Source organism: Taudactylus pleione, unplaced genomic scaffold, assembly GCF_031769625.1.
Source record: "Taudactylus pleione unplaced genomic scaffold, aTauple2 ptg000433l, whole genome shotgun sequence".
Classification (NCBI taxonomy): Eukaryota; Metazoa; Chordata; class Amphibia; order Anura; family Myobatrachidae; genus Taudactylus; species Taudactylus pleione.
The window spans coordinates 1,613,166-1,638,272 of record NW_028284835.1 but is presented as its reverse complement, the minus strand read 5'-3'; the positions used below and the strand labels follow the sequence as shown (position 1 = coordinate 1,638,272).

General features: G+C 47.1%; 2 protein-coding genes across 3 annotated transcripts in view; one reads left to right on the top strand and one right to left on the bottom strand.

The window, feature by feature from the left end:
• The window catches only part of ALDH6A1 (aldehyde dehydrogenase 6 family member A1), a 35,750-nt gene extending 22,532 nt beyond the window's left edge, over positions 1 to 13,218 (bottom strand). Inside the window, exon 1 of the mRNA XM_088447502.1 lies at positions 13,111 to 13,218. Coding sequence (XP_088303628.1) covers positions 13,111 to 13,152 — 42 coding nt within the window. The 5' untranslated portion in view covers positions 13,153 to 13,218. The remainder of the gene's footprint in view (positions 1 to 13,110) is intronic.
• A 183-nt stretch (positions 13,219 to 13,401) lies between these two features.
• Positions 13,402 to 25,107, top strand: part of LIN52 (lin-52 DREAM MuvB core complex component) — a 55,310-nt gene continuing 43,604 nt past the window's right edge. Inside the window, exons 1-2 of one of the 2 annotated variants that reach the window (XM_088447503.1) lie at positions 13,402 to 13,596; positions 22,670 to 22,744. In XM_088447503.1, coding sequence (XP_088303629.1) covers positions 13,575 to 13,596; positions 22,670 to 22,744 — 97 coding nt within the window. In that variant the 5' untranslated portion in view covers positions 13,402 to 13,574. Of the gene's footprint in view, positions 13,597 to 13,635; positions 13,686 to 22,669; positions 22,745 to 25,107 lie in introns of those variants that run through there. The other variant, XM_088447504.1, reaches the window with a different exon arrangement.

Here is a 25,107-nt window from a genome sequence, read left to right as displayed (position 1 = left end):
CAACTCTGGGGGCCAGTCATGCTATAGTTTTTCGGTTCTCGCTGGTTTACAAGAAGGAGAATTCCCATTGGTCAAACACTGCGTTTATTACAGTCTATTAGAGGCATCCAGAGACATATACACAAGTTCTAAAAAGAATACAGTAGCATCACTCATCTCCATCTCTCCAATCCTAAAGAAACCGTCCTTCAACCTGGCCTAACTACCGACCGCCTCCAAAACTTGGGCAACTTGCTTACAGCCACCTATACCCAACTTCCTCTGCTCTGGCTCCATCCTCGCGTCTCTGCAATACGGCTTCCGCAGCCAAGATTACACTGAGAAATATATTTACTAAAGGTCGATTTTATTCTATTTAAAATTGATCAAAATCGATGTTTTGTTTCTGGGGCTAAATCACACATTTACTAATACTTAAAAAAAAAAAAAAAATTGTCTGTTAGTAAATGTGTGTCAGCACTCCCCCAAAAGTGATCAATGATCTACTTACAGCAAAGTCTATAGGTCACTTCGCCTTGCTCATCCTTCTGGAACGCCTGGCAGCATTGATTGCCCGTTTCTCCTGCACACCAGTCACTCCAGTGGCCTTCGTGAGACAGTTCTTTCATGGTCCCCTTCCTAGCTTCCCAAACCTCTTCTGTCCCCCTCCTCTAGTACATCTTCCTCTCCACTCCCACTATGTGTTGGGTCCACAAAGCTGTGTTCTTGGTCCCCTGCTTTTTAACACCGCACACCTCTTCTCTTGGGGAACACTCTCCACTTCTACCGCTGGGCTGACCTCACCCAAATCTACCTCTCCACCCCGGACCTCTCTCCTGATGAATCATATTGTATAACCAACTGGCTCTCTGCTCTGTCTCCCTATGAATGTCCCAGTGTTATCCGACGCTCAACATATCCAAAAACGGAGCTGATCATCTTCTTTCCGGTCAGAGTTATCTGTAAATCAAGGTGGTCACTGACTCTTTGGGCACTTTGTCAATTCAGACATTACTTGGGATATCATAATCCCAGCAGAATCTCGGTGTCAGCATCCCTACGGCAAGTAGGGGGGTTTATGGTTAGAGTTTAGGAGGTTAGGCCATACTTGCCATTTTTTAATCTGCCCTCCCCGGGAGAAGCAGCAGTCGGGCAGTGATGGGGGCATCATTAGGCGCAGTCCTTCGCGGTGAAGCTCTGCAAATTGCGCATAATTGTGTCATTAAGCCCCATCCCCTAATGGTGGGACGCAAGTTTCTTCCCATTCTGTCCACTTCACTAGGAAGTGGGCAGGATGCGGGAGAAGTGCCTACCCTTCCAGGGGTGCGGGGGCTACAAAAAAATAAATAAATCAGGATAGGCATGTATGGGTTAGGCACTAGGGGGAGGGTTAGGGTTAGACACTACGGGGGCAGGGTTAGGCTTAGGCACGGGGAAGGGAGGGTTAGGATACTTACCGACAGGTGTCTGTATCCTAACCCTGTCGGGATGTTGGCGTTGGCATTCTGACCACCGGCATCGCGCACCCAACCCCCTCATAGTAAGATGCACACATCATGTGCTGTTCATCAGAGAACAAATTATATCAGTGTTTTGCCTTTTGGGATTTATTCCCTGGTTCCTCCACAATGATTAATTTGTTTAGTAAGAAATCTCTTTAGTGTGTGCCTGCAGGATGTGACTGCTGGAAAGGTAGGTGCATCGTACACCTTTGTTTAAGGAGTGATTTGATTTTCCACCATGTTTGAGCTGTCAGACCACCTTTTTAACATAGAATTTCCATACAAGTGTATGTTAATTCATGATGGTCTGTGCTGGATTCTCCCAATAACTTCCAGGTTACATTTGTGTGCGAGCGTATGTAAATGTTCACTTAGCAAAAAGTAGAAGGAGTAAATAAATAATTTGGAAAATATAAAGAAATCCCGATACTTGGTAGCCGGGACTATTTTTTTTTTTCAGCCTAGTGCTGGCTACTTAAAAAAAATCGGAGGATAACCTGGTGTGTGGGGTACCCTCTGATTTTAGAGGAGCGACTTGCGGTGATTCCAAAAGCAATGGGCCAGTTGGCACCAACACTGGATTCCCTAAGGGGGTACAGCCTGCAAAAAAACAGGTTGACCCCTTCTATAGGGGTACCCAGCCCTAGTGCCAATAGCATCACATATGTGGGGTAATTGTCATGAAAGACAGAAAAATATGAGATATGGTAAGAACTTACCCTTGTTATCTCTATTTCTACGAAGTCCATAGGGTTCCACAGGATACCTTGGGGTATAGGTGTGACGTCAGTCGCAGGGCACCAAAGAGTTAAGCTTTCAGCCTCCCAGGATGCACTGGGTCCCCCTCCTATACCCCGCCCCCGAGCCAAGGCACCTCAGTTAGTTACCAAGCCATAGGCTGGAGGAGGAGAAGGAAGAGAGAGAAAAAAGATCTGGACACATACAAGAATCACATTCTCACCAGAGGGAGACGGAAAACCGGTGACCAGAGCAAAGCCCATCTGCAGCACAGGTGCGACAGGGCGGGAGTCCTGTGGAACCCTATGGACTTCGTAGAAATAGAGATAACAAGGGTAAGTTCTTACCATATCTCATATTTTCTACTTCAGGGTCCATAGGGTATCCACAGGATACCTTGGGGATGTCCCAAAGCAGTATCCTTTAAGGGTGGGGACGCTCCTGTGCTGAAAGGAGAATCCGCCGCCCGAAGGAAGCATCCTGAGAGGCGAAGGTGTCAAACCTGTAATACCTCACGAAGGTATGGACAGAGGACCACGTAGCAGCCTTGCAGATCTGGACTGCAGAGGCACCACGTCGAGCTGCCCACGAAGGACCCACAGACCTAGTGGAATGAGCCTTCACAGAAGGAGGAACCGGCAGGCCTTCATGAAGATAAGCTTCAGAAATAGCCATACGGATCCAGGCTGCCAAAGTTTGCTTTGAAGCAGGCCAACCCTTTTTACGGAAGCCATATAGGACAAACAAAGCGTCCGACTTCCTAAACGAAGAAGTGCGGTCAACATAAGTCCTTAAGGCCCGCACAACATCCAAAGAGGCCTCACCCACGGAAAGACCCGGTGAGTTAAAGGCCGGAACAACGATTTCCTCGTTAACATGAAACTGGGAAACAACTTTGGGAAGGAACTCGGGCCGAGTGCGGAGCACTGTCCTGTTCCCATGAAAAACCAAGAAAGGGGGTCTACAAGAAAGAGCCCCTAACTCAGAAACACGTCTGGCCGAAGCAATAGCCAGAAGGAAAACAGTCTTAGCTGTTAGCCATTTAAGATCCACTGAGCCCAGTGGTTCAAACGGCGGTCCTTGGAGAGCCCTCAGGACCACAGCCAAATCCCAAGGTGCCACAGGTGGAACAAAGGGCGGCTGAATGCGGACAACACCTTGCAGAAAGGTGCGCACATCCGGGATTGTAGCAATCCTACGGTGAAACCAGACAGACAGGGCCGAAACCTGTACCTTCAAAGAAGCAAGGCGAAGCCCATGATCTAGTCCCGCTTGCAGGAAGGCGAGAATCCGAGACAGACAAAACTCCCGCGGTGCATAACCTCTCGGTCGACACCACTGAAAGAACGTATGCCACACGCGATGGTATATCCTCGCGGAAGACGGTTTCCGAGCTCGCAACATGGTACGCACCACAGAGCTGGAAAACCCCCGGGACCTCAGCATGGCCGTCTCAACAGCCACGCCGTCAAAGACAGCCGAGTCAGGTCCGGGTGATGACAAGGACCCTGAGACAAGAGGTCCGGTCGTAGCGGCAACCGCAGAGGACTGTCCACGGACAGACCCTGAAGGTCTGAGAACCAGTGCCGTCTGGGCCACGCGGGAGCTATCAACAGGAGCGTCCCTCCTTCCTGTTTGAATTTCCGGATTACCCGTGGAAGAAGGGAGACCGGAGGGAACAGGTATGCGAACCGGAACGTTCACCGGACGGACAGAGCATCCACCAGAGACGCCCCTTCGTCTCTTGTGCGAGACCCGTACACCGGCAACTTGTTGTTGTGCCGGGACGCCATGAGGTTGATCTCTGGAAGACCCCATCTGTCCACCAGTAGTTGAAAAACGTCCGGGTGCAGGGACCATTCCCCCGGATGAACGTCCTGGCGACTTAGAAAGTCCGCCTCCCAATTGAGCACTCCCGGGATGAAGATCGCTGATATGGCCGGAAGATTGCGCTCCGCCCAAACCAGGATCCGAGACACCTCTACGAGAGCCGCCCGGCTTCGGGTTCCTCCTTGCCTGTTTATGTAGGCCACGGTGGTAGCGTTGTCCGACTGGACCTGTACCGGGTGACCCTGGAGAAACCGATGTGCCTGCTGGAGAGCATTGAAGACCGCACGGAGTTCCAAGATATTGATTGGAAGCTCCGCTTCTGTCGGAGTCCACCTGCCCTGGAACAGATGTGGACCCGAAACTGCTCCCCAGCCCCGAAGACTGGCGTCCGTAGTCAACAGGACCCAATTTGGAATCCAGAACGGACGTCCCTCGCTGAGGTGGGTCGTCTGTAACCACCAAGCAAGGGACAGGCGAACCTCCGGGGTGAACACAATCGTCTGGGACTTCAGAGACTGAGGCAGCCCGTTCCACTTTGACAGGATCAGGTGCTGCAGAGGTCTGGAGTGAAACTGGGCATATTCCACCATGTCAAACACCGACACCATGGAGCCCAGTAACCTCATCGCCGAGTGTAGAGACACCTGGCGGCTGTGCAGACAACTGCGCACCCTTGACTGCAAAGCAGAGATCTTTTCCTCCGTCACGAAGATCTTTTGCTGTCCAGAGTCCAATAAGGCTCCAAGATGCAGAATCCTCCGAGATGGGATTAGAGTGGACTTCTGCCAGTTGATTAGCCAGCCGTGCCGTTGCAGCAGGGCAATGGTCAGGTCTAAGTGGCGTAACAGGAGCTCTGGAGATCCCACCACCAATAACAGGTCGTCCAAGTACGGCAACATGCGGACTCCTTGCAGCCGCAGAGAAGCCGCCATGACCGCCATCACCTTAGTGAAGACACGTGGTACTGTCGCCAGGCCAAAAGGTAACGCCCGAAACTGGAAGTGGTCGCTGCGGATTGCAAACCTGAGGAACTGTTGATGGTGCAAAAGAATAGGGACATGCAGGTAAGTGTCCTGTATGTCCAATGACACAATGTAGTCCCCCGGTTCCAGCGCCAGAATGATGGACCGTAGGGTCTCCATCCGAAACTTCGGTACCCGCAAAGACTTGTTGAGTGCTTTGAGGTTGAGAATCGGACGATACGACCCATTGGGTTTCTGTACCAAAAAAAGATTTGAATAGAAACCCTGGCCCCTCTGGGAGAATGGAACAGGCACTATAACTCCAGCCTGGAGCATAGTGTGCAATACCTTCCGCATTTCCGTAGCCTTGTTCCGGTCTGATGGTAGACCCGTGGTGAAGAATCGAGCCGGGGGTCTGTGCCGGAAGGAGAGGGCGTACCCGTGGGAGACCACCTCCAGAACCCAAGTGTCTGTCGTAGTGACCGACCAACACTGGGCGAACTGCAGCAGGCGGCCTCCCACCCTGGGATCCCCCAAAGGGAGGCCCGGACGGTCAGGCCGCAGGCTTGTCATCTGGCTTGGGGGCCGGACGTCTGGTACTCCATGCCTGCTTCCGGGGCTTGACCGATTTCCTAGGGCCAGCCTGACGAGGAAACGACTGTGGTTTGGGCCTGCCCTGGGCCCTAGATGACCGAAAGGACGATGGTCCAGAACCAGAAGGAGCAGCGGCCGACGGGAGGCAAGCCGATTTGGCTGCCGCCAGCGTGGCCACAATCTTATCCAGATCCGGACCGAAGAGAACTTCTCCGGTAAACGGCAAGGCTTCCAGACCCTTCTTGGAATCTGCGTCCGCCTTCCAGGATCGCAGCCACAAGGTGCGACGAGCACCTACCGCTGCTGAAGAAATTCTAGACACCAGAGTACTAATGTCTAGAGCCGCCTCGTTGATGTAAGTGGCCGAATCACGGAGATTGCCAATCAACTCCGCCTGTTCGGCCGGACAGTCGGATTCAAAAGAAGCCTCTAATGAATCCGCCCAGCGCTCCATCGCTCTGGCAACCCAGCAAATGGCCATAGCCGGCCGTGCTGCCCCCCCTGCAAGGGAATAAGCGGACTTCAGGCAGATTTCTACCTTGCGGTCCGTAGCATCCTTAAGGGAGGACATGGATGGCATCGGCAATGTAGCACTACGGACAAGACGAGTCACGTGAGAATCCACCTGTGGAGGGGATTCCCACTTAGCAAAATAATTATCCGCGAACGGATAAGCCACCGCCAGGCGTCTCTGCGGCTGGTATCTTTTGCCAGGCTGTTTCCACGCCTCCTCTAAATGGTCCACCAACTGACCCGAAAGAGGAAAGACTGTGGCATCGCCCTTCATATCTTTGAAAAAGGCATACTTAGACTTAGCCGCTGGGGGAACTTCGTCCTCAATCACCAAGGCTGTGCGGACCGCCCGAATAAGTCCAGGAATATATACTTTGGACTTAGCATCAGCGTCCTTAGTATGGAGAGGTTCCTGATCGTAAGGATCCAGAATCTCCCCATCATCAGACGTCCCCTCGTCATCCTCATAAGGAGTGGACAGAGACGCCACCGGCCGTTTATGAGGCCGCATCACAGACTCCCCTTGCAATACATTCGACAAGTGCTGTACAGAACTCGTCAGGGAGTTAACCCACGCTGGCTCCTGAGAAACCGGGAGCGGGGAAATAGGGAGACTGTGGGGTACCACCAATTGTCGTGGGAAACCCTGCATGGGTGACGACACCACAGACTGCTGGGACAAACCCATCGGAGTAAACGCGGGCTGCGGAGCTAACTGGCCCATTAAAGCTGTTAGCGCCTGAGCGAAACAAGCCCAGGGCGGCTCCTGTACCAGTGCTGTAACCGTAAGAGGCTGCGCCATGGACAAACACTGCCGGCAAAGGCCCTCCGCGCTACCCTCCCCCTCCGCTAACGGTACTTTACACGTGGTACACTGTAGCCGGAGGGGAAAATCACTTTCAGACATGATGGCACCACGTATGTGACCCCTCTCACCAATTATATATTAAATAGGCGAGAGACCACCCTGCAGCACCGCACCGCAAGGGCTTAGCAGAAAGAACAGGGACAGTAATAAAGCTGACAGTCTTGAGAAGAAAAGTTACAGGCAGCGCTAGCACAGTCACATACAATGCAAAGAAAATCAATTCCTGCACTAACAGCGCTGATCACTCAACTACACAGACACAGGGCCTGGTAGGACACAGCGCTGCATACACAGACCTGACCACAGCGGAGGAGAGGTATGCGGGGGGACCCAGACCACGATGCTTCCGTCCAGTGCTTCCAGCAGCGTTCACCATGCGTTGGAGAAGATGGCCGCCGAGGAGCAGAGAGGAGGCTGGCCTGGGGGAGGAGCGCTGACACAGGGCCAGTCAGCACAGTGCAGAGAGGGCTGTGTGCAACGGGGGAGGCGCCAGCTGTGAGACAGGGAAGGCGCGCTCCCCTGGCATGCATTTAACCCCTGGGATGCCGCAGCGCTACCGCTCTGCTGCGGTCCGCTGTCCCAGGGGGTAGTGGAAGTGCAGGTTTGTCACCTGGCTCCACGCTGCAGCCAGTCCCCAGGGAGCCCCCTGCCTAGGGACTTAGGACCACGTGATCAGCGGGGACCCACCGCGGGACCCCGCTGCTTACCTCTGTCCCCCTTGAATCCGGCCATGGTCCGGAACATCTGGGGTCACCGCTAGCTGTGACCCCAGATGCCCACCAGCATCCCCGGATCAGTACCGGCGTTCTGGTACCGGCGGGGTGTAGGGAAGACAGCATGGACGTCAGGACTGACTGTCCATGCTGTTCATCCAGATGTGCAGCCACAGCTGCATGAAGAGAAAGCTACAGGGGCTCTTCTAGCCCCCACTCCAACAGGTGCACCCGACTCCGGCCGGGCACCAAACTAAACTGAGGTGCCTTGGCTCGGGGGCGGGGTATAGGAGGGGGACCCAGTGCATCCTGGGAGGCTGAAAGCTTAACTCTTTGGTGCCCTGCGATTGAAGTCACACCTATACCCCAAGGTATCCTGTGGATACCCTATGGACCCTGAAGTAGAAAATATCACTTATACTCCTTGGTGCACTAAAGCTACCATCATGGCATGAGGCCAAAAATGGCTATCAGGGAAGGCCACAAGTGCTAGCATGTGACATCAAGACCCGCTGTAAGAAGGACAACATCATACCCAGCACTAATGCTATTGACACAAGGGCTGGGTACCTCTGGAGGGGGGGGGACCCACACTTTTTTGCTGGCACAATCACCCAAGGGCAGGAGACCATAACAGGGGGTACCTGCATCCTCAAGGGGTACAAAATAATCAAGCTTAGGTACGAGACATGCCACCCCCTGCAGTTGCATATACTAACATTGATACTTGTGTACTTTACGGACTCATTGCAGAGAGAACCCAATTAATGTTTTAAATGGTACTTGTGTACTTTACATACACAAGTACGGAAAGTTGTCCCCACCTAAAGAAGAAAGTTGTCCGCTCGCCCCGCGCTTCGGGCACGGTGGCTCGCTACATGGTTATATTCCCCCTCTATGCCCACTTGGATGGTAGGGAATAACGCTGGACACTGGCTGATGAAGTCAGGGTCCTCTCCGTGAAGGGGATTTAGACATTACCATGATTGATAATAATGAGTGTAGGACACTTGGGTTCTCTCCGCAATGAGCGCGTAAAGTACACAAGTACCCTAACATTTTTAAATGTAGTGTGAATGCTAAGTACATGTCCGTTCCAGCGCCAGTAGTACATCCCAAGGTGGTTTACTTCTTACACTGTTGTTGTCTGGTGTTTGCAGGGTCACACTGATGTAATCAATCACATGTTCCTTTATTCACATTGATAAATAGGCTGTATTGATGTAAAGCATCACAAGGGATTGCAGCGTGATGTTAATAGTGCTGGATTGAGGCATAATTATGATTACAAACATTATGAAAAACCAACAATAAAATGTGAATAAAATTATATTAATGTAATTGTAATATCCTTGACGAGGGGAATGGGAGTTGAAATTTTTGTTATATGCAGACAGTTATTTTTTTGTAAATTGCACATTGGGGGCGACGACTTCCAACACTGCAGGACTCACCTCTATGGTTCCACCTCTGGTGCTGGATGACTAAAACCACGGGGGGGGGGGGGGGGGGGATCCCACGTTGATTCACCCCCTGATTTTGGGGTAATGCGCACTAGGCTGAAAGCACTAGTTACAATGTAAAGTTTTCTTTTCCAGTGTTCTCATGCGGTCACTCAGTAGACACATGATCATCTGGATTGGTCAATAATAAAAAAGGATCAAAATTCAGAAGGTCGACACTTTCTGAAAGTCGACCGTGAAAAAGGTCGACATGGTCAAGGTGTAGACATGTATTTAGGTCAATAGTGAAAAGGTTGACATTTAATATGTCATCACTAAAATTTCAACATGTTTTATTTCATGATTTTTACTGTAAGGTTTAGGGTTAAGGTTATCCTAAAATAAAAAATGTCGACTTTTTGACCTAAATACATGTCTATATAATAATGGTCAATACAATGTCGGTCTTTTTACTGTCGATATTCAAAACAAGTCAACCTTCGGAATGTCTACCGACAGATTGTCGATTGTATCAGACAGAAAAACGCTCATTGTATGAAGTCTACTCCAAGACTGTGTAATCGCACAGACAATTGCGCTATCGATTTTACAAAGTCACTGTCATGTAATAGGATTGGCTGAGCGAAGATATCTCAAGAGCATGTTTTACAAGCCTGAAGCAACTACCTATAAAATGCATGCCTGTCTGATAACCTTGAGAGCTCTTATGGAGTCCTAGCACTGTGTATCTTTCACTGCAATAGACTTCGAGGTCCCGATTCAACAGATGACACTTTTTTTCTGATGTTCGGGAATCTGTGCATGCGGCAGACTCGTACTGTCCATGTATTATGGGTCTGCGAGGTCGCAAGCAGTTCAGCAGCAAGATGTCAGTGATTGACAGTTTGCTGACGTTTCGGGGAGGGGGCGGCAATGTGTCACCGCCATTGTGGGGGAGTGAAGAGGCCAGGATTTCTTGGCCTCTTTTGCTCATCTGCAGCGGCTGGCTTGTCTGACCCCCCATGGGTCACTTAGCCGGCCGATGATATCACAGATGATCCGATGCAGTGTCCAATGATACAGCTCAGATCAGTAATGCATGCAGGGGGCGTGCTGTATTACCATTTTACAGCTGCTACCATGTTAGCAGCTGCGATCGCATATGCGTCCGAAGCTGAATCAGGCCCTGTGTTCCCTTTACTTAACCTTTGCAAACAAGTCTACATGTGTCTGTAATTCCTTCCACCAGCCTACTAGTATACAACTTGTATTCTGTGTTCACCTATAGCAAATGTATTTCCCATGGGGGGGGGGGGCTATGCTCATAGGTACAGCCACCTTCCAGGTCTTACATGTGTGAGTGGGTTAACATGGGAAACTAGGCACTAACATAAAGGCTACACCGTGGTGTTGGAAGATCCTCTCCCAGACGGATACAAGGAGAGTTAGGAGGCAAGGTTAAAACAAGCAAGATCAAGACAGGACAAACAGCAACAAGAGCCAGGTTACCATAAGTAATGTCACAGTCAGCATTAGGAATGCAACAGTAACAATCCGTCTCAGTGAAACAGACAAGTCCCCAATAATTGAAAATGAAGCAAAGCCCAACACCTGCCCACATGCAGCCCGACACCTGCCCACATGCAGCCCAGCTGGGGGGAGACTCAGTGACAACCAATAAGCTGAAGGGATTCACAGCCTGGGACACCGGATCTCACTTGTGTTTATCACTGATCCTAGTCTGTCACTACTCCTGGCACAGAGTCTCTCACTGCTCCAGGTCTGTCACTGTCCCTGGCTCAGAGTCTGTCACTGCTCCAAGTCTGTAGCTAGTCCTGGCACAGAGTCTGTCACTGTTCCAAGTCTGCCACTGTCCCTGGCTCAGAGTCTGTCACTGCTCCAAGTCTGTCACTGTCCCTGGCTCACAGTCTGTCACTGCTCCTGGCACAGAGTCTGCCACTGTCCCTGGCACAGAGTCTGCCACTGTCCCTGGCACAGAGTCTGCCACTGTCCCTGGCACAGAGTCTGCCACTGTCCCTGGCACAGAGTCTGCCACTGTCCCTGGCACAGAGTCTGCCACTGTCCCTGGCACAGAGTCTGCCACTGTCCCTGGCACAGAGTCTGCCACTGCTCCAAGTATGCCACTGTCACTGGCTCAGAGTCTGGCACAGAGTGTCACTACTCCTGGCACTGTCCCTGGAACAGAGTCTTCCACTGTCCCAAGTCTGTTACTGCCCCTGACAGAGTGTCACTGTACTTTTGTCGCACAGAAATTTGCATAAGGCATTTATAAAGTCGCAGAGTAAGCATACACGGCAAGAGGAATGGCGCACCAGCTTAAATTGGAACTCTGTCATTTGCCTTTTGTACCCAGATTTGCACCTTAGTCGCACACAGAAGTACTTGTAATGCCAGCCCCACTACTACATGTAACCTTGCATTGTACATTTGTCACTTTGCTAAGATGCATATTTAAGAAAGAAAAAAGCACAGGGCGATGCTAAGTTGCAAAGTTTGTGGTGCGCTAAAGTCCATGGTGCTATTTGAGCAAAGATGAATGAGGACACACCGGTACAAGAAGGCAGTACAAACAGTTTTTATCCCAGGGAGCACTGCACATTGATATTGTTTATTTCATAGTCCCAGGCAAGGAGTCAGTCACAGCCAAAACTGAGGAAGCCTTAACTGACCAGATAAACGGTGCATTTTATTTATTATTATGGGGGGAGGGGTCTTAATGACTTGATCCCATCGGGCTGGGACCCCTGTGTTGGAAACGCCAGGGCCCAAATTTACTTTCACGATTAGCCTAGCATTCACAGTCCAGGCATGCTCTAAATAGAATGCATGTAATTGGGGTGTGGAGAGAGGCGGCCACTCTCACCCATAAAACCCCTGCCCCACACAGACCAGGTTAGTGCTGCTCCCAGGCTGAATGGGGATCATCACACTGCGTAAGCAGCCCTGCCTGTCATTGTAGTAAGGAGACTCCACACTGGCTGCCCATTTGCTGTACAGAGAAGCAGCACAGGTTGTATTCTTGGATTTAAAAAAATAAATAAATTGTAAATAAAACACACAGAGGTTATTACCATAGTATGTGAATCGGTACCACTCATGGACATGTAAGGGACTGGTATTCAGAGCAGCGCATTCAAACTGCAGTCCTATTTACAGTATCTCTCTGCACCCTTACTGTACAGAACTTGCACAAGGAGCAGCAAAGCACAACGCGTCCCAGCTTTGGCGCCTGCTGATCGCATCATAACGCATTTTCATGTTACACAAATGGGCAACTTCTCCCCAAGTGTAAGTGAGGCCCTGAGGGGCATTTTTAAAAGTGCAATAATGCAGATGTATAATGCAGCTATGTCTATTATTGTCATGGGCATTTGCATTGTGCATACACATAACTGGCACTATCACCATATACCATGCAGCCAGAGGTCATTCCCATCTCTAACATGCAGGAAACAGAGGCTCTGACCACCTGACCCACAGATGTCACAAGAATACCCCAGTCATGTGCCCCCCCCACCCTCAATACTCCTATAGCCCCTGTAGGCCAGTCAGACCCTGTCATACTCACCTCTCCAGGACACCCAATTACTAGCCTGCCATACCTGAATGCCCACAGAGGGTGCCCCCATATCTCTATAGCCCCTGTAGGAGACCCTCATACTCATGTCTCCAGAACACCTCAATTACAAGCCTGCCATACCTGAATAACCCCACTGAGGGTGACCGACCCCCCCCTCTTCTACCTCAGATGTCCCTCAATTATGTGCCCCCCATACCTCTATAGCCCCTGTAGGAGAGACCCTCATCCTCAAATGTCTCCAGGACACCCTAATTACTACCCTGCTATACCTGAATGACTCCAGAGAGAGAACCAACCTCTTTCCCCTCAGAGGTCTCCAGGACACCCCAGTTGTAACCCCCCAGCCCCTGTAGGATTACCCCCGGTACCTGAGCGGCTGTGACCCGCAGGAGACACCTGAGACGCAGCATGATCTCCTCCTGTCTCTCTCAGGTACAGGTGACACAGAAGAGCAGACAAAGGGCACCGCCCACTGATGTCCTATTGGCCCTCGCAGACACGGCCCTCTCTGGGAGCACGGTTATTGGCTGCTATCTGACGTTAATACTGACCTCCGTGATCAGGTGTGGTTCCGGGTCAGGGACACGGTTCTGGTCCTGTAGCGGCCATGATTATTTTGGGCATAGAAAAAGAAAATATCAGCATTAGAAGCAGCTGTGGTGCCATTTTATCAGCTGCGATGAGGGGAAGAGTCTCCATTCCCCCAGGTGCATCCACATCTGCACACACCCCTCTATGCCCCTATCCCCCCAACTGGGTGTACCAATATGGCCGCCTGGCGCAGCCCCCACCGGCGCCTCCAGCGTACGTCATGTGATGCGAGCGGCTTCAAATGATGGCGGCTGCTGTGGAGGGTGAGTCCGTCAGCTGTGTCCCCCTGGCTGGCACTTCCCATCTCTATTATACTGTATAGCTCAGTGTGTCATCATCATATATTACATGTGTGTGTGGCTCACCATTATCATCTATCACTTGTGTGTGTGTCATTATTATATATCTATGGGTGTCATTATTACAGTATTTGTGTCAGTATATACTATATGATACATGTGTGTGTCATTATTATATATCTATGGGTGTCATTATTACAGTATTTGTGTCCGTATATACTATATGATACATGTGTGTGTCATTATTATATATCTATGGGTGTCATTATTACAGTATTTGTGTCAGTATATACTATATGATACATGTGTGTGTCATTATTATATATCTATGGGTGTCATTATTACAGTATTTGTGTCCGTATATACTATATGATACATGTGGGTGTCATTATTATATATCTATGGGTGTCATTATTACAGTATTTGTGTCCGTATATACTATATGATACATGTGTGTGTCATTATTATATATCTATGGGTGTCATTATTACAGTATTTGTGTCAGTATATACTATATGATACATGTGTGTGTCATTATTATATATCTATGGGTGTCATTATTACAGTATTTGTGTCCGTATATACTATATGATACATGTGGGTGTCATTATTATATATCTATGGGTGTCATTATTACAGTATTTGTGTCAGTATATACTATATGATACATGTGGGTGTCATTATTATATATCTATGGGTGTCATTATTACAGTATTTGTGTCAGTATACTATATGATACATATGTGTGTCATTATTATATATCTATGGGTGTCATTATTACAGTATTTGTGTCAGTATATACTATATGATACATGTGGGTGTCATTATTATATATCTATGGGTGTCATTATTACAGTATTTGTGTCCGTATATACTATATGATACATGTGGGTGTCATTATTATATATCTATGGGTGTCATTATTACAGTATTTGTGTCAGTATATACTATATGATACATATGTGTCATTATTATATATCTATGGGTGTCATTATTACAGTATTTGTGTCAGTATATACTATATGATACATATGTGTCATTATTATATATCTATGGGTGTCATTATTACAGTATTTGTGTCAGTATATACTATATGATACATGTGTGTGTCATTATTATATATCTATGGGTGTCATTATTACAGTATTTGTGTCAGTATATACTATATGATACATGTGTGTGTCATTATTATATATCTATGGGTGTCATTATTACAGTATTTGTGTCCGTATATACTATATGATACATGTGTGTGTCATTATTATATATCTATGGGTGTCATTATTACAGTATTTGTGTCAGTATATACTATATGATACATGTGTGTGTCATTATTATATATCTATGGGTGTCATTATTACAGTATTTGTGTCCGTATATACTATATGATACATGTGGGTGTCATTATTATATATCTATGGGTGTCATTATTACAGTATTTGTGTCAGTATATACTATATGATACATGTGGGTGTCATTATTATATATCTATGGGTGTCATTATTACAGTATTTGTGTCAGTATACTATATGATACATATGTGTGTCATTATTATATATCTATGGGTGTCATTATTACAGTATTTGTGTCAGTATATACTATATGATACATGTGGGTGTCATTATTATATATCTATGGGTGTCATTATTACAGTATTTGTGTCCGTATATACTATATGATACATGTGGGTGTCATTATTATATATCTATGGGTGTCATTATTACAGTATTTGTGTCAGTATATACTATATGATACATGTGGGTGTCATTATTATATATCTATGGGTGTCATTATTACAGTATTTGTGTCAGTATATACTATATGATACATATGTGTCATTATTATATATCTATGGGTGTCATTATTACAGTATTTGTGTCAGTATATACTATATGATACATATGTGTCATTATTATATATCTATGGGTGTCATTATTACAGTATTTGTGTCAGTATATACTATATGATACATGTGTGTGTCATTATTATATATCTATGGGTGTCATTATTACAGTATTTGTGTCAGTATATACTATATGATACATGTGTGTGTCATTATTATATATCTATGGGTGTCATTATTACAGTATTTGTGTCAGTATATACTATATGATACATGTGTGTGTCATATATCTATGGGTGTCATTATTACAGTATTTGTGTCAGTATATACTATATGTTACATGTGGGTGTCATATATCTATGGGTGTCATTATTACAGTATTTGTGTCAGTATATACTATATGATACATGTGTGTGTCATTATTATATATCTATGGGTGTCATTATTACAGTATATACTATATGATACATGTGTGTGTCATTATTATATATCTATGGTTGTCATTATTACAGTATTTGTGTCAGTATATACTATATGTTACATGTGTGTGTCATATATCTATGGGTGTCATTATTATATATAACGTGTGTGTGTGTCATATCTATGGGTGTCATTATTACAGTATATATTACGTTTGTGACAGTATATACTATATGTTACATATATGTGTCATTCTTATATATCTATGGGTGTCATTATATCTAACGTGTCATTATTACAGTATATATTACATTTGTGTCAGTATATATTACATGTGGATGTCATTATTATATATAACGTGTGTATGTGTCATTCTTCTATATATCTATGGGTGTTGTTATTATATCTAACGTGTGTCATTATTACAATATATATTATATTTGTGTCAGTATATACTATATGTTACATGTGTGTCATTATTATATACAGTCAGGTGCATAAATATTGGGACATTGACAGAATTTTCATATTTTGGCCTCTATTCACCACCACAATGGCTTTTAAATGAAACAAACAAGATGTGCTTTACCTGCAGACTTTCAGATTTAATTTGAGGGTAATTACATCCAAATCAGGTGAACGGTGTAGGAATTACAAAGGTTTCTATATGTGCCTCCCACTTTTTAAGGGGCCAAAAGTAATGGGACAAACTAAACAATCCTAAATCTAACTTGAATCCATAACCGTGTCATTATATATTGTCATTCTTACAGTATATATTACATTTGTGTGATATACTATGTTACGTGTGTAACAGAGGGGTGCAAGCTGAAATTGGTGAAAAGTGACCTGTTTGGGCACCCAAACGGCACTTTTCGCGATCGCGCCCAGCACTTTGGTCGGGGTTAGCCGATTTACGCGGCTAAACCCTACCACTTTGGGGGCGATCAGCGTGAAAAGCTGGAACAATTGAATAGCGGCCCGCGATCTCCTGTCACTTTAGACGGGAGATCCAGGCCGCGAAAACAACTGAATTCCGCCCTTGATGTTAGGGTTATGATTACACTGAAAATCCTATTGCCAGCATTCAGAAAGTCGATTTAATGTCAGTGTTGGCATGTTACATTTCGACTATATGCCACACCCATGTCTAGTGTTCATTCTGGCACCCAGCACCTGTCACAGCCCGTGCAGTTCCTCTCTCCTGCCTGGGGTGTCGCTCTCTGCTCTGGTGCTTCTAGCACACTCTGGTTTGTATCTCAGAAGTTTCTTGCATCAGTTGAGTGTGCTAAAAGCACCAGAGCAGAGCGCGACACCCCAGGCAGGAAAGAGGAACTGCACGGGCTGTGACAGTTGCAGGGTGCTAGAATGAACACTACGATAGCTCTATCCTTTTATCCTGGCAGAGAGTATGGAAATCACTGTATGTATATAACCAGGCTCTGCTAGCCTACTGATTTATACATTCTCCTGGCAGAGAGGGTTCTATTAGACATGTGTCCGGCTCTGTATAATAGTGGTGATACTGCACAGCAGTGTGTGGTGACAGGGCACAGAGAGGGTTCTGTTATACACATGTCCCTGGCTCTGTATAATAGTGGTGACAGCAGTGTGTGGTGACAGGAAGCAGAGAGGGTTCTGTTATACACATGTCCCTGGCTCTGTATAATAGTGGTGACAGCAGTGTGTGGTGACAGGAAGCAGAGAGGGTTCTGTTATACACATGTCCCTGGCTCTGTATAATAGTGGTGATAGCAGTGTGGGGTGACAGGACGCATAGAGGGTTCTGTTAGACACATGTGCCCGGCTCTGTGTAATAGTGGTAATAGCAGTAGTCGTGGTGGGTTATTGACGGGACGCAGACATGGTTCTGTTAGACACATGTGCCCGGCTCTGTATAATAGTGGTGATACAGCACAGCAGTGTGTGGTGACAGGGCACAGAGAGGGTTCTGTTATACACATGTCCCTGGCTCTGTATAATAGTGGTGATAGCAGTGTGTGGTGACAGGAAGCAGAGAGGGTTCTGTTATACACGTGCTCTGTATAATAGTGGTGATAGCAGTGTGTGGTGACTGGGTGCAGAGAGGGTTCTGTTAGACACGTGCTCTGTATAATAGTGGTGATAGCAGTGTGTGGTGACAGGGCGCAGAGAGGGTTCTGTTAGACACGTGCTCTGTATAATAGTGGTGATAGCAGTGTGTGGTGACTGGATGCAGACAGGGTTCTGTTAGACACGTTCTCTGTATAACAGTGGTGATAGCAGTGTGTGGTGACAGGGTGCAGAGAGGGTTCTGTTAGTCACATGTGCCCAGCTCTGTATAATAGTGGTGATACTGCACAGCAGTGTGTAGTGACGGGGCGCAGAGAGGGTTCTGTTAGACACATGTCCCTGGCTCTGTATAATAGTGGTGACAGGGCGCAGACATGGTTCTGTTAGACACATGTCCCTGGCTCTGTATAATAGTGGTGATAGCAGTGTGTGGTGACAGGGCGCAGAGAGGGTTCTGTTAGACACATGTGCGCTGCTCTGTATAATAGTGGTGATACTGCTCAGCAGTGTGTGGTGACAGGGCGCAAAGAGGGTTCTGTTATACACATGTCCCTGGCTCTGTATAATAGTGGTGATAGTGTGTGGTGACGGGGCGCAAAGAGGGTTCTGTTAGACACATATGCCCTGCTCTGTATAATAGTGGTGATAGCAGTGTGTGGGGAGAGGGCGCAGAGAGGGTTCTGTTAGACACGTGCCCAGCTCTGTATAATAGTGGTGATAGCAGTGTGTGGGGAGAGGGCGCAGAGAGGGTTCTGTTAGACACGTGCCCAGCTCTGTATAATAGTGGTGATACTGCTCAGCAGTGTGTGGTGACAGGGCGCAGAGAGGGTTCTGTTATACACATGTCCCTGGCTCTATATAATAGTGGTGATACTGCACAGCATTGTGTGGTGACAGGGCGCAGTGGGGGTTCTGTTAGACACATGTGTCTGGCTCTGTATAATAGTGGTGATAGCAGTGTGTGGTGACAGGGCGCAGAGGGGGTTCTGTTAGACACGTGCTTTGTATAATAGTGGTGATAGCAGTGTCTGGTGACAGGGCGCAGAGAGAGTTCTTTTAGACATACTCTGTATAATAGTGGTGATAGCAGGGTCTGGTGACTGGGTGCAGAGAGGGTTCTGTTAGACACGTGCTCTGTATAATAGTGGTGACATGGCGCAGAGGGGGTTCTGTTAGACACGTGCTCTGTATAATAGTGGTGATAGCAGTGTGTGGTGACAGGGTGCAGAGAGGGTTCTGTTAGACACGTGCTCTGTATAATAGTGGTGATAGCAGTGTCTGGTGACAGGGCGCAGAGAGAGTTCTGTTAGACACATACTCTGTATAATAGTGGTGATTGCAGTGTCTGGTGACTGGGTGCAGAGAGGGTTCTGTTAGACACGTGCTCTGTATAATAGTGGTGACATGGCGCAGAGGGGGTTCTGTTAGACACGTGCTCTGTATAATAGTGGTGATAGCAGTGTGTGGTGACTGGGTGCAGAGAGGGTTCTGTTAGACACGTTCTCTGTATAACAGTGGTGATAGCAGTGTGTGGTGACAGGGTGCAGAGAGGGTTCTGTTAGTCACATGTGCCCAGCTCTGTATAATAGTGATGATAGCAGTGTGTGGTGACAGGGCGCAGAGAGGGTTCTGTTAGACACATGTGCCCGGCTCTGTGTAATAGTGGTAATAGCAGTGTGTGGTGACGGGGCGCAGACATGGTTCTGTTAGACACATGTGCCCGGCTCTGTATAATAGTGGTGATACTGCACAGCAGTGTGTGGTGACAGGGCACAGAGAGGGTTCTGTTATACACATGTCCCTTGCTCTGTATAATAGTGGTGATAGCAGTGTGTGGTGACAGGGCGCAGAGAGGGTTCTGTTAGACACATGTGCCCGGCTCTGTATAATAGTGGTGATACTGCACAGCAGTGTGTGGTGACAGGGCACAGAGAGGGTTCTGTTATACACATGTCCCTTGCTCTGTATAATAGTGGTGATAGCAGTGTGTGGTGACAGGGCGCAGAGAGGGTTCTGTTAGACACATGTGCCCGGCTCTGTGTAATAGTGGTAATAGCAGTGTGTGGTGATGGGGCGCAGACATGGTTCTGTTATACACATGTCCCTGGCTCTGTATAATAGTGGTGATAGCAGTGTGTGGTGACAGGGCGCAGAGAGGGTTCTGTTAGACACGTGCTCTGTATAATAGCGGTGATAGCAGTGTGTGGTGACGGGGTGCAGAGAGGGTTCTATTAGACACGTTCTCTGTATAACCGTGGTGATAGCAGTGTGTGGTGACTGGGTGCAGAGAGGGTTCTGTTAGACACGTTCTCTGTATAACAGTGGTGATAGCAGTGTGTGGTGACAGGGTGCAGAGAGGGTTCTGTTAGTCACATGTGCCCAGCTCTGTATAATAGTGGTGATACTGCACAGCAGTGTGTAGTGACGGGGCGCAGAGAGGGTTCTGTTAGACACGTGTCTGGCTCTGTATAATAGTGGTGATAGCAGTGTGTGGTGACAGGGCGCAGAGAGGGTTCTGTTAGACACGTGTCTGGCTCTGTATAATAGTGGTGATAGCAGTGTGTGGTGACAGGGCGCAGAGAGGGTTCTGTTAGACACATGTGCCCGGCTCTGTATAATAGTGGTGATACTGCACAGCAGTGTGTGGTGACGGGGTGCAGAGAGGGTTCTGTTAGACACGTGCTCTGTATAGTGGTGATAGCAGTGTGTGGTGACTGGGTGCAGAGAGGGTTCTGTTAGACACGTTCTCTGTATAATAGTGGTGATAGCAGTGTGTGGTGACAGGGTGCAGAGAGGGTTCTGTTAGACACGTGATCTGTATAATAGTGGTGATAGCAGTGTGTGGTGACAGGGTGCAGAGAGGGTTCTGTTAGACACGTGATCTGTATAATAGTGGTGATAGCAGTGTGTGGTGACAGGGTGCAGAGAGAGTTCTGTTAGACACGTGCGCTGTATAATAGTGGTGATAGCAGTGTGTGGTGACAGGGTGCAGAGAGAGTTCTGTTAGACACGTGCGCTGTATAATAGTGGTGATAGCAGTGTGTGGTGACAGGGCGCAGAGAGAGTTCTGCTAGACATCTGCTCTGTATAATAGTGGTGATAGCAGTGTGTGGTGACAGGGCGCAGAGAGGGTTCTGTTAGACACGTGCTCTGTATAATAGTGGTGACAGCAGTGTGTGGTGACAGGAAGCAGAGAGGGTTCTGTTATACACATGTCCCTGGCTCTGTATAATAGTGGTGATAGCAGTGTGTGGTGACAGGGCGCAGAGAGGGTTCTGTTATACAGAGCACGTGTCTAACAGAACCCTCTCTGCACCCCATCACCACACACTACTATCACCACTATTATACAGAGCACGTGTCTAATAGTGGTGATAGTAGTGTGTGGTGATGGGGTGCAGAGAGGGTTCTGTTAGACTCGTGCTCTGTATAGTGGTGATAGCAGTGTGTGGTGACTGGGTGCAGAGAGGGTTCTGTTAGACACGTGATCTGTATAATAGTGGTGATAGCAGTGTGTGGTGACAGGGTGCAGTGAGAGTTCTGTTAGACACGTGCTCTGTATAATAGTGGTGATAGCAGTGTGTGGTGACAGGGCGCAGAGAGGGTTCTGTTAGACACATGTGCCCGGCTCTGTATAATAGTGGTGATACTGCACAGCAGTGTGTGGTGACGGGGCGCAAAGAGGGTTCTGTTAGACACATATGCCCTGCTCTGTATAATAGTGGTGATAGCAGTGTGTGGGGACAGGGCGCAGAGAGGGTTCTGTTAGACACATGCGCTCAGCTCTGTATAATAGTGGTGATACTGCACAGCAGTGTGTGGTGACAGGGCGCAGAGAGGGTTCTGTTATACACATGTCCCTGGCTCTGTATAATAGTGGTGATACTGCACAGCATTGTGTGGTGACACGGCGCAGAGAGGGTTCTGTTAGACACATGCGCTCAGCTCTGTATAATAGTGGTGATACTGCACAGCAGTGTGTAGTGACGGGGTGCAGAGAGGGTTCTGTTAGACACGTGCTCTGTATAATAGTGGTGATAGCAGTGTGTGGTGACAGGGTGCAGAGAGGGTTCTGTTAGACACGTGATCTGTATAATAGTGGTGATAGCAGTGTGTGGTGACAGGGTGCAGAGAGGGTTCTGTTAGACACTTGCTCTGTATAATAGTGGTGATTGCAGTGTGTGGTGACGGGGTGCAGAGAGGGTTCTGTTAGACACATGCTCTGTATAATAGTGGTGATAGCAGTGTGTGGTGACAGGGTGCAGAGAGGGTTCTGTTAGACACGTGATCTGTATAATAGTGGTGATAGCAGTGTGTGGTGACAGGGTGCAGAGAGGGTTCTGTTAGACACGTGATCTGTATAATAGTGGTGATAGCAGTGTGTGGTGACAGGGTGCAGAGAGAGTTCTGTTAGACATGTGCGCTGTATAATAGTGGTGATAGCAGTGTGTGGTGACAGTGTGCAGAGAGAGTTCTGTTAGACACGTGCGCTGTATAATAGTGGTGATAGCAGTGTGTGGTGACAGGGCGCAGAGAGAGTTCTGCTAGACACGTGCTCTGTATAATAGTGGTGATAGCAGTGTGTGGTGACAGGGCGCAGAGAGGGTTCTGTTAGACACGTGCTCTGTATAATAGTGGTGATAGCAGTGTGTGGTGACGGGGCATGTTATAGTTTTACTGCATTATATGTAATATATTGATATTTACCTTCTCACCTCTCAGGTGCAGATTTGGAGACATCGTTACTGAGCTTTGAGAAACTGGATCGAGCGTCCCCAATCCTGTGGCCGGAGCAACGTAAGTGACCCTAGTTTGTGTGATCTGTTTCTGCTCACCGTCCTATCGCAGCTACATGCTAGTTGGCGTCAGTGTTTTTAATTTAAAAAGAAAAAACATTACAATCTATATCCCATTCTATTTGTGCGTATTTTTATCCATCATTTTTACTTTTACGAAACTTGCCTGTGCCAAAGCAGGTTTATCTCGGCCATGTGTAATTACTTCATTACTGCATCTATTCACATTTCCAACAAATTCCCAATGAAATTAATGTTTTTTTTCATTTGGTTTAGCCCATTCCAGCCGCACTGAAAGAGAGAATGTTCTGCAGTGACTGTAATAATGCAGATATGTACGTTACTTATGGGGCAGTGACTGTAATAATGCAGATATGTACGTTACATATGGGGCAGTGACTGTAGAGAGGCAGAGATGCACGTTACATATGGGGCAGTAACTGTAATAATGCAGAGATGTACGTTACATATATGGCAGTGACTGTAATAATGCAGAGATGTACGTTACATATGGGGCAGTGACTGTAATAATGCAGTGATGTACGTTACATATAGGGCAGTGACTGTAGAGAGGCAGAGATGTACGTTACATATGGGGCAGTGACTGTAGAGAGACAGATATTTACGTTACATAGGGGGCAGTGACTGTAGAGAGGCAGAGTTGTACGTTACATATGGGGCAGTGACTGTAATAATGCAGAGATGTACGTTACATATGGGGCAGTGACTGTAATAATGCAGAGATGTACGTTACATATGGGACAGTGACTGTATAGAGGCAGAGATGTACGTTACATATGGGGCAGTGACTGTAGAGAGGCAGAGATGCACGTTACATATGGAGCATTGACTGTAATAATGCAGATATTTACGTTACATAGGGGGCAGTGACTGTAGAGAGGCAGAGTTGTACGTTACATATGGGACAGTGACTGTAATAATGCAGAGATGTACGTTACATATGGAGCATTGACTGTAATAATGCAGAGATGTACGTTACATATGGGACAGTGACTGTATAGAGGCAGAGATGTACGTTACATATGTGGCAGTGACTGTAGAGAGGCAGAGATGCACGTTACATATGGAGCATTGACTGTAATAATGCAGATATATACGTTACATATGGGGCAGTGACTGTAGAGAGGCAGAGATGTACGTTACATATGGGGCAGTGACTGTAGAGAGGCAGAGATGTACGTTACATATGGGGCAGTGACTGTAGAGAGGCAGAGATGTACGTTACATATGACGCTATGATTTTTACTCAGCCATTTCCATGCACTTTGTCTTTAAAATTGCCTCAGAAGCAGCAGAATATTACTTCCAGCCAGTTTGTAACCTTAAATCAGAAATACAGTCAGGTGCATAAATATTGGGACATTGACAGAATTTTCATATTTTGGCCTCTCTTCACCACCACAATGGCTTTGAAATGAAACAAACAAGATGTGCTTTAACTGCAGACTTTCAGATTTAATTTGAGGGTAATTACATCCAAATCGGGTGAACAGTGTAGGAATTACAACGGTTTCTATATGTGCCTCCCACTTTTTAAGGGGCCAAAAGTAATGGGACTATCAACTCAAAAGCTATTTCATGGACAGGTATGGGCTATTCCCTCGTTATTTCATTATCAATTAAGCAGGTAAAAGGTCTGGAGTTGATCCTAGGTGTGACATTTGCATTTGGAATCAGTTGCTGTCGACTCTCAATATGAGACCCAAAGAGCTGTCACTATCAGTGAAGCAAGCCATCATTAGGCTGAAAAATCAAAACAAACCCATCAGAGAGATATCAAAAACATTAGGTGTGGCCAAATCAACTGTTTGGAACATTCTTAAAAAGAAAGAACGCACCGGAGAGCTCAGCAACACCAAAAGACCCTGAAGACCACGGAAAACAACTGTGGTGGATGACAGAAGAATTATTTCCCTGGTGAAGAAAAACCCCTTCACAACAGTTGGCCATATCAAGAACACTCTCCAGGAGGGAGGTGTATATGTGTCAAAGTCAACAATCAAGAGAACACTTCACAAGAGTGAATATAGAGGGTTCACCACAAGATGTAAACCATTGGTGAGCCACAAAAACAGGAAGACCAGATTACCGTTACCTCTCTGATACTGGTCCTTACAGACCCCAAACAACATCTAAAAAAGCCATTACAGTTCTGGAACAACATCCTATGGACAGATGAGACAAAGATCAATTTGTACCAGAGTGATGGGAAGAAAATAGTATGGAGAAGGAAAGGAACTGCTCATGATCAAAAACATACCACCTCATCAGTGAAGCATGGTAGTGGTAGTGTCATGGTGTGGGCATGTATGGCTGCCAATGGAACTGTTTCCCTTGTATTTA